Source organism: Fundulus heteroclitus, chromosome 23 (assembly GCF_011125445.2).
Source record: "Fundulus heteroclitus isolate FHET01 chromosome 23, MU-UCD_Fhet_4.1, whole genome shotgun sequence".
Taxonomy (NCBI): domain Eukaryota; kingdom Metazoa; phylum Chordata; class Actinopteri; order Cyprinodontiformes; family Fundulidae; genus Fundulus; species Fundulus heteroclitus.
Window position 1 is genome coordinate 15633949 of NC_046383.1, and position 16524 is coordinate 15650472.

At 44.8% G+C, this 16524-nt stretch overlaps 1 protein-coding gene across 1 annotated transcript in view; it reads left to right on the plus strand.

Moving 5' to 3' along the window:
* Positions 1 to 16524, plus strand: part of mgat4b (alpha-1,3-mannosyl-glycoprotein 4-beta-N-acetylglucosaminyltransferase B) — a 69527-nt gene that overhangs the window by 36851 nt on the left and 16152 nt on the right. Inside the window, exons 2-8 of the mRNA XM_036127306.1 lie at positions 746 to 925; positions 1004 to 1147; positions 4123 to 4256; positions 11297 to 11343; positions 11427 to 11540; positions 13105 to 13180; positions 14352 to 14466. Coding sequence (XP_035983199.1) covers positions 746 to 925; positions 1004 to 1147; positions 4123 to 4256; positions 11297 to 11343; positions 11427 to 11540; positions 13105 to 13180; positions 14352 to 14466 — 810 coding nt within the window. The remainder of the gene's footprint in view (positions 1 to 745; positions 926 to 1003; positions 1148 to 4122; positions 4257 to 11296; positions 11344 to 11426; positions 11541 to 13104; positions 13181 to 14351; positions 14467 to 16524) is intronic.

The following is a 16524-nucleotide window of genomic DNA, read 5'->3' on the forward strand; positions in this document are numbered from 1 at the left end:
GAAACCTTTTCAAGAAGCCTTGATTTAAAAGCTCAGTGAGGGCAGAGCCGGTCGGCTGCAGGTCCTACGCTGAAACAGGAATAAACTCTGCAGACGGCAAGTCTAAGAGAAACAAGAAGAGAGCAAACAAACACTAAGACAGAAACATTTTAAGGTTAAAAGCCCGACTGGAGTCAGAAGAACCAGGTGATGCTGCTGGTCCTTAGTGGTCCAGCAGACAGGTCCGGTTTCTGTTCTGGATCCGTCCGGCTCTTCTTGCTGGTTTGAACACGGTGACGGTGAAGTTGAGCTGAATCTAAAACTGCAGAGGTTAAAAAGCTGGAAGTCTAGACGTGTTTCAGGCTCTGTGGGAAGCCGTCCAGGTTGTCGGAGGATGTTCCTCTAACCTTCCAGCGGGACGTTCTGGTGTCAGCGGACCAAACAAAGTGGCTGCAGATGTCTGCATGAGAGAGCGCCGGGGATTAGTGGAGATTTACCTTCACAGGGCGCTGACTCGCCGAGCGATGATGGAGGATTTAGCTTTTTATCTCCATGTTTCTGCTCAGATTACGTCCTTTGCCCTCTACCTGCTGGCGATGAGCTGCTCCTGAAACTCTTTCTGCTTCTGCGATAATCCTGGAGCAGCAATCTGTCCCTGCAGATAAAACCGTCGACCCGGTCAGGACAGGACGGATGTTCTGGGTTTTAATGGAGTTTTAGTGCGTCAGAGGACATGTTGATAGTCTGGTGTCTGCTTCCCCTGCAGGAGATGTGGTGGACATCTACCAGAGGGAGTTCCTGGCCCTGAGGGAGCGCCTCCATTCAGCAGAACAGGAGAACCTGCGGCGGTCCAAAGAGCTGAACCTGGTTCTGGAGGAGATCAAGAGGGCCATCGCAGAGAAGCAGGCGCTCAGAGACATCAACCGGACCTGGAGCAGCCTCTCTGGTGAGGATGATGATGATGAGCGGGAGGAGGAGAGAGAGGAAGAATCTGGTCTGACTGGTTCTACTTCTGGTTCCTCAGAGGAAACCAGGCTGAAGCTGTGGAACGTGAGCAGCAGTAAAAACGTGCTGCAGCTTCCCTCCATCTTCCATCATCTCCCTCACCTGCTGAACAGAGAGGACAGCCTGCAGCCCGCCATACACCTGGGCCAGGGACGCACCGGAGGTAAGGTCCACCTGTCCTCGGTGGTTCTCACCCAGAACCACACCTGGGTTCTGCAGACCTTTGGGCCTGTGTCCCGAGTTACACAAATAAGTGTTGAAGAAAACAGGAATGGAGGAAATGGAACCCCCATCACCCTGTAGAACCTCCTTCATCAGCCTTAGAACATTCTTCATGAGCCTGTAGAACCTCCTTCATCAGCCTGTAGAACCTCCTTCATAAGCCTGTAGAACCTCCTTTATCAGCCTTAGAACCTCCTTCATCAGCCTTAGAACCTCCTTCAGCAGCCTGTAGAACCTCTTTTATCAGCCTGTAGAACCTCCTTCATCAGCCTGTAGAACCCCCTTCATCAGCCAGCCGGTAGAACCTCCTTCATCAGCCTGTAGAACCTCCTTCATCAGCCGGTAGAACCTCCTTCATCAGCCTGTAGAACCTCCTTTATCAGCCGGTAGAACCTCCTTCATCAGCCTGTAGAACCCCCTTCATCAGCCAGCCGGTAGAACCTCCTTCATCAGCCTGTAGAACCTCCTTCATCAGCCTGTAGAACCTCCTTCATCAGCCTGTAGAACCCCCTTCATCAGCCTGTGGAACCCCCTTCAGCAGCAGAACGTTCTACATGGTTTCCCTCTGATTTCCCGGTGTCTCATGAACCTTTGGTCCACTCCTCTTTTCATTACTCCTTCAGTGCATGCAGGTTTCTGCAGAGTTCTCTGTAGATCCCATCTCAGTACAGGTCCGGGCTTTGACTAGACCACTGCAGCACAGTGATCCTCTACCTTCAGCCGTTCTGCTGTGGATCTGCTGCTGTGTTTGGGACCGTTGTTCTGGTGAGAACCCAGATTGGACCGAGCTTCAGCTGCTGGATCTCACGGTCCAGTGCAGAGCCAGCCCACATCACCAACCCCCCACCACCGTGTCTCAGGGCTGGGTGGATTTCTCCAAACATGCTGCTGTGCATTGTGGTCAAATTTTATCAAGATAAAATCTGAACAAAATTAGACAAAACGTGCAAATAATGAAATTAAAAAAACAGGTACAGTCTGAACAAAATAAAACAAATCAAAGATAAAAGGTTTGGGGAAAATCGTGTTAAAAATGTAAATAAAAAGTCTATTAAAAACCTAATAGAGTTGAGATAAAGAGGCAGAATAAGGCCTTTTTCCTCCTTAGCGGGGCTCCAGAGTTGCCAAACTGCGTTCATGGCGGTGCTCCTGATGGTGATTGGCCAATCAGCGCTTTGGATCAGCGGCTCATGGCTGCTGCTTTCCCCTTTCTGACAGTAAAAATCTGCGTTTCCTGGCCTGCAGCAGATCCTCTGTGTTTTATTGGATCTGGATCACAATCAGCCAGGAAGAGGCTGAGTATTGTGTTGGAAAAGGCAACGTTTTTAAGATGTTTGATTGTTTCTGACAGCACGCTCCAATGATGTTTATTGTTAAAAAAAACAGGTCTGGTTCACAGCTAGCCTCAGGGTTACAGGCTAGCTGCTCACTCCTTATTTTTGTGACGCTGCCTCATGCACTAAACTCATCCAAGAGCTAATATTCAGCGGGTGCAACCTGAAATGATTTAGTGAAACTGGCTCCAGGGTGATCCTGCAGAAGAAGGTTAAATGCATGGAGAAATAACCCGTAACGTCATTAATCACACCTGCAGTCTCCCCACACACAGACCGGGCTCCTGGCTGAGCCGGCGGCCCGGGGACAGAGCACCGTCTGTGGATAAAGAACTCCCAGAGACCCCTCCACGCAGCCAGGGTCCCCCAGAGGATAAAATACAGAGCAGCTAACCGGCTGAGCAAGGTCACTGTGTGTGTGGAGTCACTCATTCACAAAGTGCTTTCTCTTCTGCTCAGGAAATCATTTCCTGCTGTTTTGAATGGATTGTAAACAGATGAAACAGAAACAACAGACACATCAGAGCATGTAAAACAGTTTTGCTCTGAGTGAAGAGCAGTGAAATGTTTTCCTGATGGAGGAAAGAGCTTTGTTACCCAGAACGTGTTTCAGGGCAGCGAAAACAACCAGAACATTATTAATGCTTATCTGTGGTGAAAGATAAATCAGATTTACTTGTAAAAACACCAGAAAGCAAACCGGGGGAACACAGACTGGACCCGGTGTGTTTAGGTGACATGCAGGACAAAAACAGAGACAATAAACCCAGAATGGACGCATGGACGGGGGCTTGGTTGGAGCTTTGCAGGACTAGAGTGGACCATGAACTCCTCCATCCATGAAAGCATTAAAATACGAGTCCGTATGTCCAACGACCGAAGGGTGGTCCAAACCGGGTCATCAACAGAACCGTGTTCCCAAACCTTCTGCTGCTGGACAATAAAGTCCAAACAGATGGAAAGAATCCAGGTAGGAGGATGATGAACCGTTTTCTCTCATCGTTTCTCTTCTGAAAACAAGGAAACATTTCAGTGTCTGGAATGCTGGCTCTACAAAAACTGCATGAATATTTCAAAACAGAAACTAGGAGGTTAGGTTAGGAGGAAACCTTGTTAGACTCGAGTTTTACTGAAATATTTAAATATTGTGAAGCTTTGAAGCCTGATCTCCGTCTGTTTTCTGACACATTGTAAATCCAGTCCCACCTCTGTGTGTTTAGTACCAACACTGCAAAAAGGGAACTAAAATTAAGTAAATTTTTTTCGAAATGAGTGCATTTTTTTCTTGATTTGAGCAGGTAAATAGGATTATTTGCCAATGGCATAAGATTTTTGCACTTAAAGTAGGAACAACTCATCTCCATCATCATTTTTTAAGTGCATAATATCTAATTATCTTATTTTAGGGGTAGAACTACTAATCCCATTGGCAAATAGTCTTATTTATCTGCTCAAATCAATGAAAAATAGACTAATTTCTGTAAAATTGTACTTACTTTTAGTTCCCTTTTTGCAGTGTGTTGCTTCCAGGCCCACTAAGACGCGTTCATTGCTGGATCATGCTGCTGTGTCTTGTTTCCAGTCTCTATAGTCATGGGGGTTCCCAGCGTGAAGAGGGAGGTCCACTCCTACCTGACGGACACGCTCAGCTCGCTGATGTCGGAGCTCAGCCCCGCGGAGAAGGACGACTGTGTCATCGTCGTCCTCATCGCAGAGGTCAGTGCTGGTGTGTCTGCGGCGCTGCGGCGGCCATGTTGTGGAGGGACTCTGACAGCGGGAACCTTCTTTATGCTCTGAGGGAAACAAGCTTTCCACTGAGTCCACAAACTACGTGACATGAACACGTTATAAAATTATAACAATTAATGATAAATAAAAGCTTCGGGGATCATTCAATGTTTTTTAAACCGCATGGGTCCATGTCGCTCATTTTTTTAGAAACCTCAGCGTTATAATCTTTCTACTCATGGTGTGAGCATTTAGGGTTCTGACCCGGTTCTCCGTCACGCTGGACCACCCGCCAGCGGAAGTTGCACCTGGAAAAGCTTTAGGTCCCACCTTTTCTCCATAGCAGAGTTCTTGGAGCAGATCTGGGAGGAACCCCAGGCCATGAAGCACCAGCAGCCATGGAGGGTCAGCCTGAGCATTTATCAAAGATAAACTGAAGATAAGCTGAGTGTAGTCTGTAAGGGAGACTCCATCTTCTGCTCCATTCACTTTACAGCTACATTTATTTGGTACTATGAGCAGATTTCTGGATTATTTAACAAAGCTAACAAGACATCTGGGTGTTTTAAATTATTTAATCTTTAATAAATACCTGTTAGGTATTGTCCGGTGAATATCAGCCCAAACAGCTGATATCAGGACAACAGCAATGATTCGAGTTCTGGCGACCTTTTAACAGCAAACTCTGCACACATAGAATAAATGTGAAAGACAACTTCTCATTAAGTTCAAGAATTTATTAACAGAAATAAATGAATAAATAAATTAACATCCAGAGAACATCACTACAGAATGCTGTTTATCTGAATTAACACTGTATTTCAATCAACAAATACTCTCTACAAGGCTAGTGAAACCACTGAGCTATATAATACACTGGAGTGTTAATTTTACTGAAAAACTGAAGTCACTGGCCGCCATCTTGCTACTCCCTACTCTCACAGAATCCCACAGGATTTGGTTGCAACAACAAGCAGTTTTCTGGCTGAGTGAAAACGTTTCACAGGTAATTCTACAGTCAGTGGATGTACTAACACTATCAACTACTAGGAAATTAGGTGCTGAAATATTTTACATGTTATTCATATTAAATATATATATATATATATATATATGTGTATATATATATAAGTATGTGTATATGTATATATATGTATACACATATGTAAATATGTTTTTGTATATTGTTATTTATATATTTATAAATGTTAAATATATATATTTAAATGAATAAAATGCAAAATATTTCAGCACATGACTTTCTCAGTACTTAACAGTTTTAGAACATAACATAAAAGTATATGGCATTTGACATTTTAAAAGTCTTAAGCCCCCCCTGAACATGAGAAAATCCTCGTTATTCGATGCTGTAGCGCACATATTCCCTAGTTACTGGGGGGAAAATAGGGAGTACCAATATGGCGGCTGGTGACTTCAAAGCGACTCGTTCTAACAGACGGTGATTAGCACTCCATTGTATAATAGAGATCAGTATGTGAAACTTCATCTTAAGGAATGTGAATTGAGGTTAAATTAGCTTAACTAATTTAGAAAAGCCTTTTGTATGTGTTCTAACACATTTACAATGCAAATCCTGAATTAAATAAAACATTATTTGATTAAATAATATTTTAAAGAATGGTTTACTCAGTAAAATCAGTAACCTTTAAGACACTTGATTTTATTAATCTGATTATATCTCCCGGAAATAATTCAAACTCAAATTGGTAATTTAGGACGCTAGAGGGCGCTGTAGCGGGCGATCAACAGGAAATGACGTTTACATTAGCCTGTTGAGTTAATCCTAACTTTACACGAAACACCATTAAATCAGCATTAATCTTCCCTGTTAATGCTTTACTAACGCTCATAGGCGCGAAACGAGAACAAGCGTTATATTTAAAACCGTTTAATTAGTTACTACTACAGAAACAGGATTATATAAATTTATTAGAATATAAACGTAACACACCATTTTTAATATACAGACTATTTATCAGTTCAAGATAACTAAATCATTAGGAGGTCTCCAGCTATAGAGCTTAAAGATGATAGCCTCAGACGCTACAGAGACATGGATCTAATGGAGAAGAAAGCCTGAACAGCAGGAAGGGTTTTTCAGAACCTCTTGGGACCATCAGGCGGTTCTGTTGGAGTTGTTGACCACAGTGAAGCGGGAAGGATGAGGCTTTACTCCCACAGCCCGGCCGTCTGCCAAGCTGATATCACCAGGGAGGTCTGCATCCATCCTGGCTCCGCCGAACTGAAGCGTTTCATTTTCAGAGGAACAAACGGTGTTCTTCTTCTGATTCTGACATCAGGAACCCGTTAATGGGAGGTCAAACTGGAACCGGATCAACCCATCAGAAACACACCTGGTTGTGACAGCTGGGAGCAGAATGTGCATCAATCATGACTGCAGTCATAATTCAAAGGTTTTATTGAGCCGTTTCCATTTAAAAGATTTTTATAAAGCTGCACAAACGGTTAACCTAAATGTTTTGGCTAAACTACAGAACCCAGCTGGCCGGCTGAAGATGGCAGGAAAGCACCGAGTCTGTAGATGACCGATGATGTGGTCGTAGTTGTTTCTCTGCTTCTTTCGGCTGTAAAGTTCTCAGCAGCAGTTTCCTGCACATTTTGATGCAAAGCGATGGAGCAGCAGCTTTTCTGTTGAGGTAATCGTTCCTGACAGAAGATTTCAGCAGATCTGCTCCTCAGTTATAGCATCTTTACATTGATGGATGAATGGATGACCAGACATGATACAGAGAATATGTTTGTGCAGAAAGTAAACACTGAAAGCAGGTAAATCTCTGCATCTGATCACTGACTAATAATAACATTCATAATAATATGAAAACCACCTGAAACTGAAGCAGTCCGTCGTAGATGGGCTGATCTGCCTTTGAGAAAGCGTCAGAATATGAGATCAATGCAGCAGGAAGTTATTATTTACATGTACTTCCTGTTTACCTCTACTGGTGCTTTCAAATTAAAATACCACAAACAGCCTCATAAAAATACGCAAAATGGAGATAAGATTCTGCTGAGATAAATGTATGTTAATGTGATTTGCTTTGAAGCGAAACACCACGGTGTGTGTGTGTGTGTGTGTGTGTGTGTGTGTGTGTGTGTGTGTGTGTGTGTGTGTGTGTGTGTGTGTGTGTGTGTGTGTGTGTGTGTATGCAGATAATTGACCGTCAGGATGAATGTGTGTTGGTGCGTGCGCTTCCTCACATCCTTTGTAAAGGCCACTGGTTTAGTTAATGAGCCTTCACACACACACACACACACACACACAGTGATAATGTCACTGAATCTGTTTCATGCTAACTTCAAACTGCTGCGGGGGGGGGGGTGCTGGCATGTGTGCAGCGCTGAAAAGGGTGTGAAGTTCAGCCATGATGTGAATCTCTGTATTTCATCACATCATGTTAGTGGTGAAAAATCAGGCTGATCTGTGGTTTACAGTTTTAGCAGGAAGGCTTCAGCTTCTCTTCGGTTATTTTATTCTGGATTTTCTGAATGTTCTTCTAATTCTTCCAGATGTTGACCTTTACCATTCTGCAGGTTTAGCGAAACAAATCAGTCGTAACAAAAGTAATCAGAGAACCATTTAAAAGCCTTTGTAAAAAACTGAGCCAGACTTTTATCACACTTCATGTGTGAGAGCTGATCCTGCTGCACAGCTTCATTACCGACACAGAATTTATTTCACTCGGTTCATTTTTAAAATCTAATTTAAAGGTTTTATTCCTGATCTGTGTTGATGAGATGTTAAAGGGTATTTTGACCATAAAAAGACACAAAAAACACAAAAACCATCTATTCATCTTCAAATTAAGCAATCTACAGCAGGCGTTCGTCCTGATAGCCTCACTGAAACAGCGGCTCATCTTCCAGCAGTAGCCTGGAGCTAGAAGATGGCGACAGCTACTGTTGCAGCCTGCAGGCTGTCCTGCAGCACCTTGCAGCAGGGTGACAGCTCAGCGGCTCCAGAACCGACCCGATCTGCAGGGTTCCTGAAGAACCTCTTCCTCTTCACGGCGCCGGCAGACGTCGCTCGGCTCCTTGCCGCTCTTTGTTCACTCGCTTCGTGCGTAATATCGTACCTCCGCTCATGTGTTTTGGGAAATATACACAAAAGCGCTTCATTTACCAACAAATGGAGCAAAAACAGCGTTTAAAACACGGTGATAGAATTTAATAAAGCAGCAGGATTTAATCTGATGGGCCTGTTTGTAATCAGAGGCCTTGGGAACGTCTAGCCGTGTCCGTCCTGTGAGGTGTGCAGAATTAACAGCGATGGTACCGATCCGCTCACTATACAAGGTTTCATGGGGGGAAAATATTTCTCCAGTCAAATCAAATTTTTCGGCTGAGGTTTTCTGTTCTGGAGCGTCCCGATTCCTTTGTGCTGTCTGGATGTGGAACCTTGTTGGACTGCGGCCGAGCAGAGAGCTTTCCCTCATCGTTGTGAAACGTCTAAAAGCTGAAGGTGAGAACTTCCAGCTGTGGAAAAAACATCAGTCTGAAGGCAGGAACTCTGTGATTCCACAGATTTTCCTTCCTGGAGTCTCCGCTGATCTCGGACAGGTTTAATTTTTTACATCTGGTCTGAGTTTGTCGCTTCCTTTCCTTCCTTATGAACCTGCGCTCGGCTCTGCTTCTACTGCTGAGAGGCAGGGTTGCTGGTTCAGATCCTTCTGAGGACTAGAAGGAGAAGGAAGCTGGCACGCAGCCCAGTAATGAGGAGCAGTGAAGAGACGCATCTGAAGTTTTAATAATGCATGACTGCATGGCGGTAGAGAAAAATCTGAACTCTTTATTTCACACGAGCAGGTCTGGGATCAGCTGAGATTCTCTGCAGGATAATAGCAGAGTTGAAGCCTCTAATCAAAGCTGTTTTACTGCATTTCTACCCCGCCTCTCTGACTTGCTCTAGCCGTACGCTCCTTCATGGACTCTCAGGGTCTCTGAACCAGCAACTCTTGGCCGATCAGAGCTGATCGGGTTTATGTGCGTCGTATCGTTTTAGGCCTCTTTCCTCCCTGCCGTTCAGCACAGCGTGAGTTGAGGCGACGTCTCTCAGGGTTTATTTCTGTTTTTACTTTATTATTTATTCATCTGTTAATGCATATCGCTTTGGTAAAGCATCTGTTGCTTTTAAATATGCTTTATAAAGCGGATGGGATTGTTTCTCTTCATCAAAACCAATTTTCTATACAAAACAGTAATAAATGTTATTTATTTATTATTTATATGTTAATAAATGAAGCTTAAACCACCTTTAATTTTGACTCGTTGCTCTCCTGTGAATTTCAGCCGCTCAGCTAAACGTTCAGATTTAGATCAGATGAAGCAGGTATCTAGAAATAATAAATGTCTGCAGCCGCGTCGGGACCAAAGCGGAGATCATGGAGGTTAACTGCCTTATTTCCCAGTTATTAAGCCGGTTCAGAGGTGATTGGAAGCTTTTGTGCTCATTTTGTGTAGTTCTACTTTATTCTGTGGGTCGCTTCAGACTCACAGAATACACACAGCTTGAAAGGTTGTGGGTGAAATTCATGTTTTTGGGTCTGACTCCGTCTAACTCATTGGATGAATGTTCATAATAAACATGTTTTTCTTCTGCAGCCTTTGCTGCATAGTCCTTCTTTTTTTAGTTTTGATGCACATTTGTGTTGATATTAGCATGATTTCATAGATGTCATTAATTCAGCCTTTGTTTTATATCCACAAATCTGATGATTTAAAAACCTTAAAACCTTCCTGACATTCTCATTGTCGCCTGGAAAACCTCTGGGCTGATGGAAAACCGTTTTTTAAGTTTCAGAAAGTCAGAAAACATTCTTCGGAGTGAATCTGAGCAGCAGAAGGTGAACAGTTTGATCATTTCTGACTCCGTCTGGTCCTCGTTAGCATGGAGCTCTGCGTTAAGCTCCACCCGAGCGGCACCTCCAGGCCGCCAAACCGCAGGCTGTGACGGGCTGCAGCTCTGCTGGAAACACGCCGACCTTTGCCATTAAACCACGCCGTCACACAGGAACCAGGCCCAGCTCTGATTGGCCAGAATGGGAGGCTGAGCTCTGACATCACAGAGGCCTCAAGATGTTGTTCACATTTAGGTGTGAATGTGTTTCAGGCCGAGAATCAGGAAAATGTGTTCGGTTGATCTCTGTTTGCCACATGTGTGCCGGAATAAAAGACCCGAATTAGCATAAAGTCAGAACAGCTGAAAAATGTTAACGAGGCACAGATCAGTGCAGAGAAGGCTAATTTAAGACACCAAGTGCAAATAGTGTAAAAAGTAATGCAAAGCCAACCAAACATGAAACATAAAATAATAATAAAAATTAGGTGAGAGTGATGAAATATCTCCAAGATTCAGATCAACAGGAAGCAGTAAATTTAATAAATTATGTAAAACAAAGATAGCAATACATGCAAATCCTCCAAAGATGAGACAAGCAGAAAACAACAGCAGAGAAAAGAAGAAAGCAAAACTCATAAAGCTGCATGGAAATATCGTGCTGGAAGTAAAACTGATGCAAATCAGGCAAACAGACACAAAGCAGCGGTAACAGCAGGACCGTCCGGCTAACCGCACACATCCACGCTGTCAGAGAGACGCACAAAACTAAAAGGAGCACAACTGGATCACTGAAGACGCAGCAGAACTGCAACGTCTGCAAATCCCTAAAAGATGCAAACCTGCAGGAACATTTTCCGTAAATGCAAAATGTTCCCAGGGTCCAAAACATGAAACACAGGAACAGAGCTAAAAAAATGCTGCTGGGTCACATTCAAACCAAGGCAGAACCACGCGCCGGTCCATTTAGAACAACAGGCTGGGATCAGAACCGGAGAGGAACGCAGCAGCTGATCCCTTTCAGAACCTCGTATGTGACTCTAATGTTCGCATCAGTCCAATAACTGGTGTTCGTGTCATCTTACCGTGGAGATCCGGTTCAAACTGGTTCTGAGAGGTCCAAACGTGACTCTGTTTCTCTGTGTGCCTTCAGGCCGACCAGCAGTACGCCAGCAGTGTAGCCGACAACCTAAAGCGCCTGTAAGTACCGCTGCATGATGGGAGGTTCTCCTGAACCCAGAACCTCTCCTCACTCACCGCTTCTGTTTCCGTTCTCCTCCCAGTTTTCCTGCTGAGATCCAGTCCGGCTTGCTGGAGGTCGTCTCTCCGTCGGTCCACTTCTACCCCGACTTCTCCAAACTCAGAGAGTCCTTCGGAGACCCGAAGGAGAGAGTGCGGTCAGTATTTTCTGACTGGAACAGGTACTGGGAGGTACCTGAACCCTGAACCCTGAACCCTGAACCCTGGTACTGGGCCACAGGTAGCAGCTGGTGTGCAGCAGGAAGATCATTTCCCATCATGCCTCTGGGTGCAGCACATGGCTTAATCTGGGCCCCTGCAGCGGGATCTGACTGTCCTGAGATCCTCTGTGGGGTTTGAGCTGTCGGACACTGATCCTTGTTGTTCTCACTTCATGTGACGGGCCTCAGGCCGGCTGTGAAAGCGCCCCTCTGATGCGTTTGGGCCTCCAGGACATGGAGTGAGGGACGCTTTCTGTCCTTTCTGAGCCGTGACGGATGCTGAAGACGTCTTTGAATGCAGACGGCTGCACAGGAGAGCGAGGAGTGGTGACTGCCTCCTCGGTCCAGCGAGTCGTCTTTGTGTGAACAGAACCCTCCTTGTTCTGTCGGCTCTTCAGCTGCAGAAGCTGCTGACTCTTTGAGATGAAGTGCTACACAAGGCTGCGTCTGTGTTAACTTTACTGTTTCCCAATAAAAACCTCTTTCCCCCAGATTGTTTTACCCATCAGTGGGATAATAAACAGACTGCCAGTAAAGAGCCTAACGGCGTTAGCAGCAAAGTTCAGCCTGCAGGGCCTGTTTATGAACATCGCCATGAGGGGAAGGAGACGATGACTTCATGTGTTCATCACCTCCAACATCAACTCCTGCGTTTATTCAGCCTTCAGAAGATGCTCAGACTCTTCTTTCCTTCTCCTGCAGCTGGTTGGAAAACGTCTCGCCTGTTTGTAGCTGCAGACGTTTGGAGCTCATCGCTCTTTCCGTTTAGGCTTTTTATGCCTGAAGGGTTCAAAGGTCAGAGTTGAGAAAACAGTCTTCAGAGAACGGTTCAGGAAGGGGCTGAAGGAAAAAGGCGATAAAGTCCCAGGAAAAGCCCTGAAGGATCTCCAGAAGGCCTGCAGAGCTGCTGATCAGCTCAGATTACTGCAGGACCCTCAGCATCCTTCAGCTCTGAGTGTTTGCATGAAGCTGCAGGTGTATTTTACTGAGCAACAGCCAACAGATGTTAGCGCTGTTGCAGACACAGAGAAGCTCTGATGCCTCCTGAGCTCCATGTTTGCTCTGTAAATACAGCCGCCCCGTCTGCAGGCGGTTATTCAAAGCGCCTCTGAATGCTCGGCTTTGTGGGGGGGAGAGAAATCTGCATTTCTAGGTTACTTCTAGGAAACTTTTTCCTCACCAAGGTTGGAGCGTTCCCCTGGAAAACTGTGGCTTTGGAGCTGCAGGGTGTGTTCCTCCTCTTCCTCTTGTATCGATGACAGGCCTTTTGTTCTGCGTCCATCTTCCGTGCCTGAATTTGCATCTCTGCGTGTCTGATGGTGATCACCTCTGAAGGCTCAGATCACGCTCTGATGCTCCTCTGCAGGGTTGCTTTCTGCAGCGTTACGGTCCAGTTACACGCATCGGCTGACTCTCTCCCGCCTTCACGTGTTTGTTTCATCATATTGTAGCTGCTGTTACACGCAAACATGTGACATGTGATCCTCCTCCTCCTCCTCAGGTGGAGAACGAAGCAGAACCTGGACTACTGCTTCCTGATGATGTACGCTCAGTCTAAAGGAACGTATTACGTGCAGGTAATAAAAGCTGAGTCAGCATCATTAAACCCAGATAAATCCCATCAGTTCATCATTTTATTCCCTGTTTTTTTATCCTCAGCTTTATTCGTTCATATCAACCCTTGCCTGCCCCTAAAAAAGTCATAATTTCATGTTTCAGGCCGAGCTAACAATATATTCCTGTTAATGGAGTATAGACCCGTTAATTCAGCCACACTGGAGGGTTCTCCAGGAAGAACGGCATGTTTAAGGCCATGCAGCAGCATCTCAATGTCCTGTAGGTCAGAACTTTGACTAGGCCAAAAGCTTTCATGTGGTTCACCAGAGTCCCAAAGCTGTAGGAATGCCTCTGCAACACTTTCCAGACTGATAGATGTCAGAGAATTTAGTGTTTTCATTTGAGAAACAACGTGGTGCTGCTGGAGATCTGTTGGCCTACTTCATGCTGTCAGACAGGTTCTGTTTAAGGGATGCTTTGGTTCTACAGAGCTGCTAGTATTCAGGTCTGGGTGTGGTGAGGGAAACAGAACAAAAGAAAATGTGTTAATGACAATTAATCAGTTATATTTTTCTGATAGTAACATTTATTTGATTATCTGAAGCAACTCAGTCTTACACAGATTTTTTTCCTGTACATCAGCAGCATTCTTACTTCTTGTAATGTTCAACATTTTGTTGATTTTTTCATAAATAAGTGAAGCGTGTATCTGTATTCAGCCCTCAGAGTCAGAACTCTGTAGAACCTCATCTGACTGCAGGTCTTTCAGGTTCTGTCTCTACAAGCGTGGAACTGGACTTTGACTAGGCCATTCTAACCCATGGTTCTGCTCTGATCTACACCATCCCATAGTACCTCTGGCTGCAGGTTCAGGCTGGTTCTCCTGCTGGAAGGAGAACCTCCACCTCAGTCTCAGGTCTCCTGCAGGATGGTCCTGGTTCACCTCCATCCATCTTCCATCACCTCTCACCTGCTTCCCCCAGCATGGTGATGCCTCCACCGGGCTGCGCTGTGTTCAGGGCTGGCAGTATTAGTTCCCCACCAAAAAGTTTAACATATATTTAAATCTAAAATAAGAGGGTACATCTTGTGAACACCTTGGACCTCTTCTTTGTTTAAATTCTGCCATCAGGAGGTCTCACTCTGACCAGAAAACGTCCCAGTGTTTGATCTCCATCTCTGTTTTTACAGTTAGAGGACGACATCGTCGCTCGTCCAAACTTCTTCACCACCATGAAGAACTTTGCCCTGCAGCAGCCGTCAGAGGAGTGGATGATCCTGGAGTTCTCCCAGCTGGGCTTCATTGGTGAGTTTACCATCGCTTCCTTCCGCTCAGAAAAAAGAGACGGGTTTTATCACAGTGCAGCTGGGTTTCTACCTATATGCAATAGAAGAAAACGTGACAAAAACTGAACCAATAACTCCATTCTGCAGAAAATAGTCTGCAGAGCTCTTGCAGCTGGGTGTGCAGACTGTAAAATAGGCTGAGATAGAATCTGGTGCTCAGCAGAGCTTGGTGGATTCATCAGGAAAGCTGCTAGCTGCAGAGCGTGACTCCAGCCAAGAGCTAAACTCTGCAGAATCAGCGGAGCGTCAACCTGCATCGATCTTTCAGGGCTAATCAGGAACGTCCTGTAAAGCCTCAGTCAGCTGCCATGCAGGTGCTGCTCACCTGGAAGCACCAGCTGGTCTGAGGACAGACGTCTGCTCTCTGAAGCAGCAGGCAGAAGAAGTTCTCTGAGATCAGTCAGTGCTTCATGGTGTTTGGTCTTCACAGAAGCTGGAGGAACGCGTTCTTACAGAGCAGGAAACGTCTGCGTCAGAAAGCTGCTTCACAGCCCGGTGGTTCTCCCAGAAGCAGGAATAAAAGCTTCTTTAATTACCTTTGACTGACGCTGATGAGGCTGAAAGAACTCAAACTCTCCCACTGTGTCTGGACAGAACCACGGAGGCTGGATGTATGTGACTAACAGACCCTCAGAACTCTGAACAATAAGAAAAATGTAGCAGCTGAATAGAGACACAGAGAGAAAGAACAATTAACAGAATCACACTAGTGGGAGGTACGTAGGCATCTAGGCTCCAACAGCCAGAGGAGATGGTTCTCCTCCGTTTCCTGAAGGCACCTCCTGATAATCATGGTGACTCACAAGCTTCTCTCGGTCGGAGGCCATGGATCCCGCTGACGAAACATCTGGAGCTCTCTGCTCGTGCAGAAGGAAATCAGCTGAAAGCATTTCGCTCTGCCAGAGGCGTACATCTGCAGGTCTGAAGGTTTACACGCTTCGTCATCGGTTGGGTCCTTCAATACCTGGTGCAGTTGCAAGGCGAGCTGAAAATAATGAAGGTGGCGCGTTCTTCATGAAGTATATCAGTTTGTATTATGTACGTATATAAATATATGTAGAAAAGTAACCTTCATCCAATCAGGATTTGAACAAACGATACGCCTTCCCTTAACTCCGCCTCCGCCTTAGAGATGAGGAGAGGAGAGCTGGTGGTTCATCTGATCTGGACGGCTTCCTGTTCAGGTTCTCCAGGAACGTCTTCCTGCAGCCCATGGGAGGAATAGAAGAGTAAAGAAAATTAATTACAGACGTACTTTCTAAGTTTGACCAAATTATCTTTTTATCATGACTTCAGAAATATCTGCAAGTAAAAAAGTTTACCAAAATATTTCTGAGTTAAGGCAAATGAGAAAGTTTTGAGAGGCTTACTTTTCAGTTTGTTGTTGTAATGCTTTGTTCTGCCACTAGAGGCACTGGAGTAAAACTACAGGCCTTTTCTAACAGCTGTATCAGTAGCTGTAATGTTCAAATACATAGTCAGAGAAACAAATAGACTTAGAAAAATAAACCAAAATAGTTTTCCACTCTGTTGTTATTCAGCTGTTGTCACCGATATGTAAACGAACAAACATTTATATATTAAAAAATTCAAGGATTTATATTCTATTTGCTGCCTTGTTATTTATTACCCCTCTTAATAATTTATCGTGACAAGTTATGATAAGAATGCTATTAAGTTATGTTACAAGTTATAAAAACATTTCCAAGTTACAGTCTTGATCCCAAGAGAGAGCGTTTATGTCCTCATTTGTCCTACAAATACGCTTTATCACCACTGTAGTTAATTCTATATCGCACATGAACACCAACATAGCGTGGCAACAAAATGCACTGTTTGTGACTTCGTTGTATTTTATTTCACTTCTCATTTAGAACAAGGGACAATGGTTGTTGGAAACCAGACCTCTGACTATGCATCTGAACATTACAGCTACTGTACTAGCATACTGTAGAAAATGCCTGTGGTTGTACCACAGCGCCTCTAGTGGCAGAACAAAGCATTACAACAACAAACT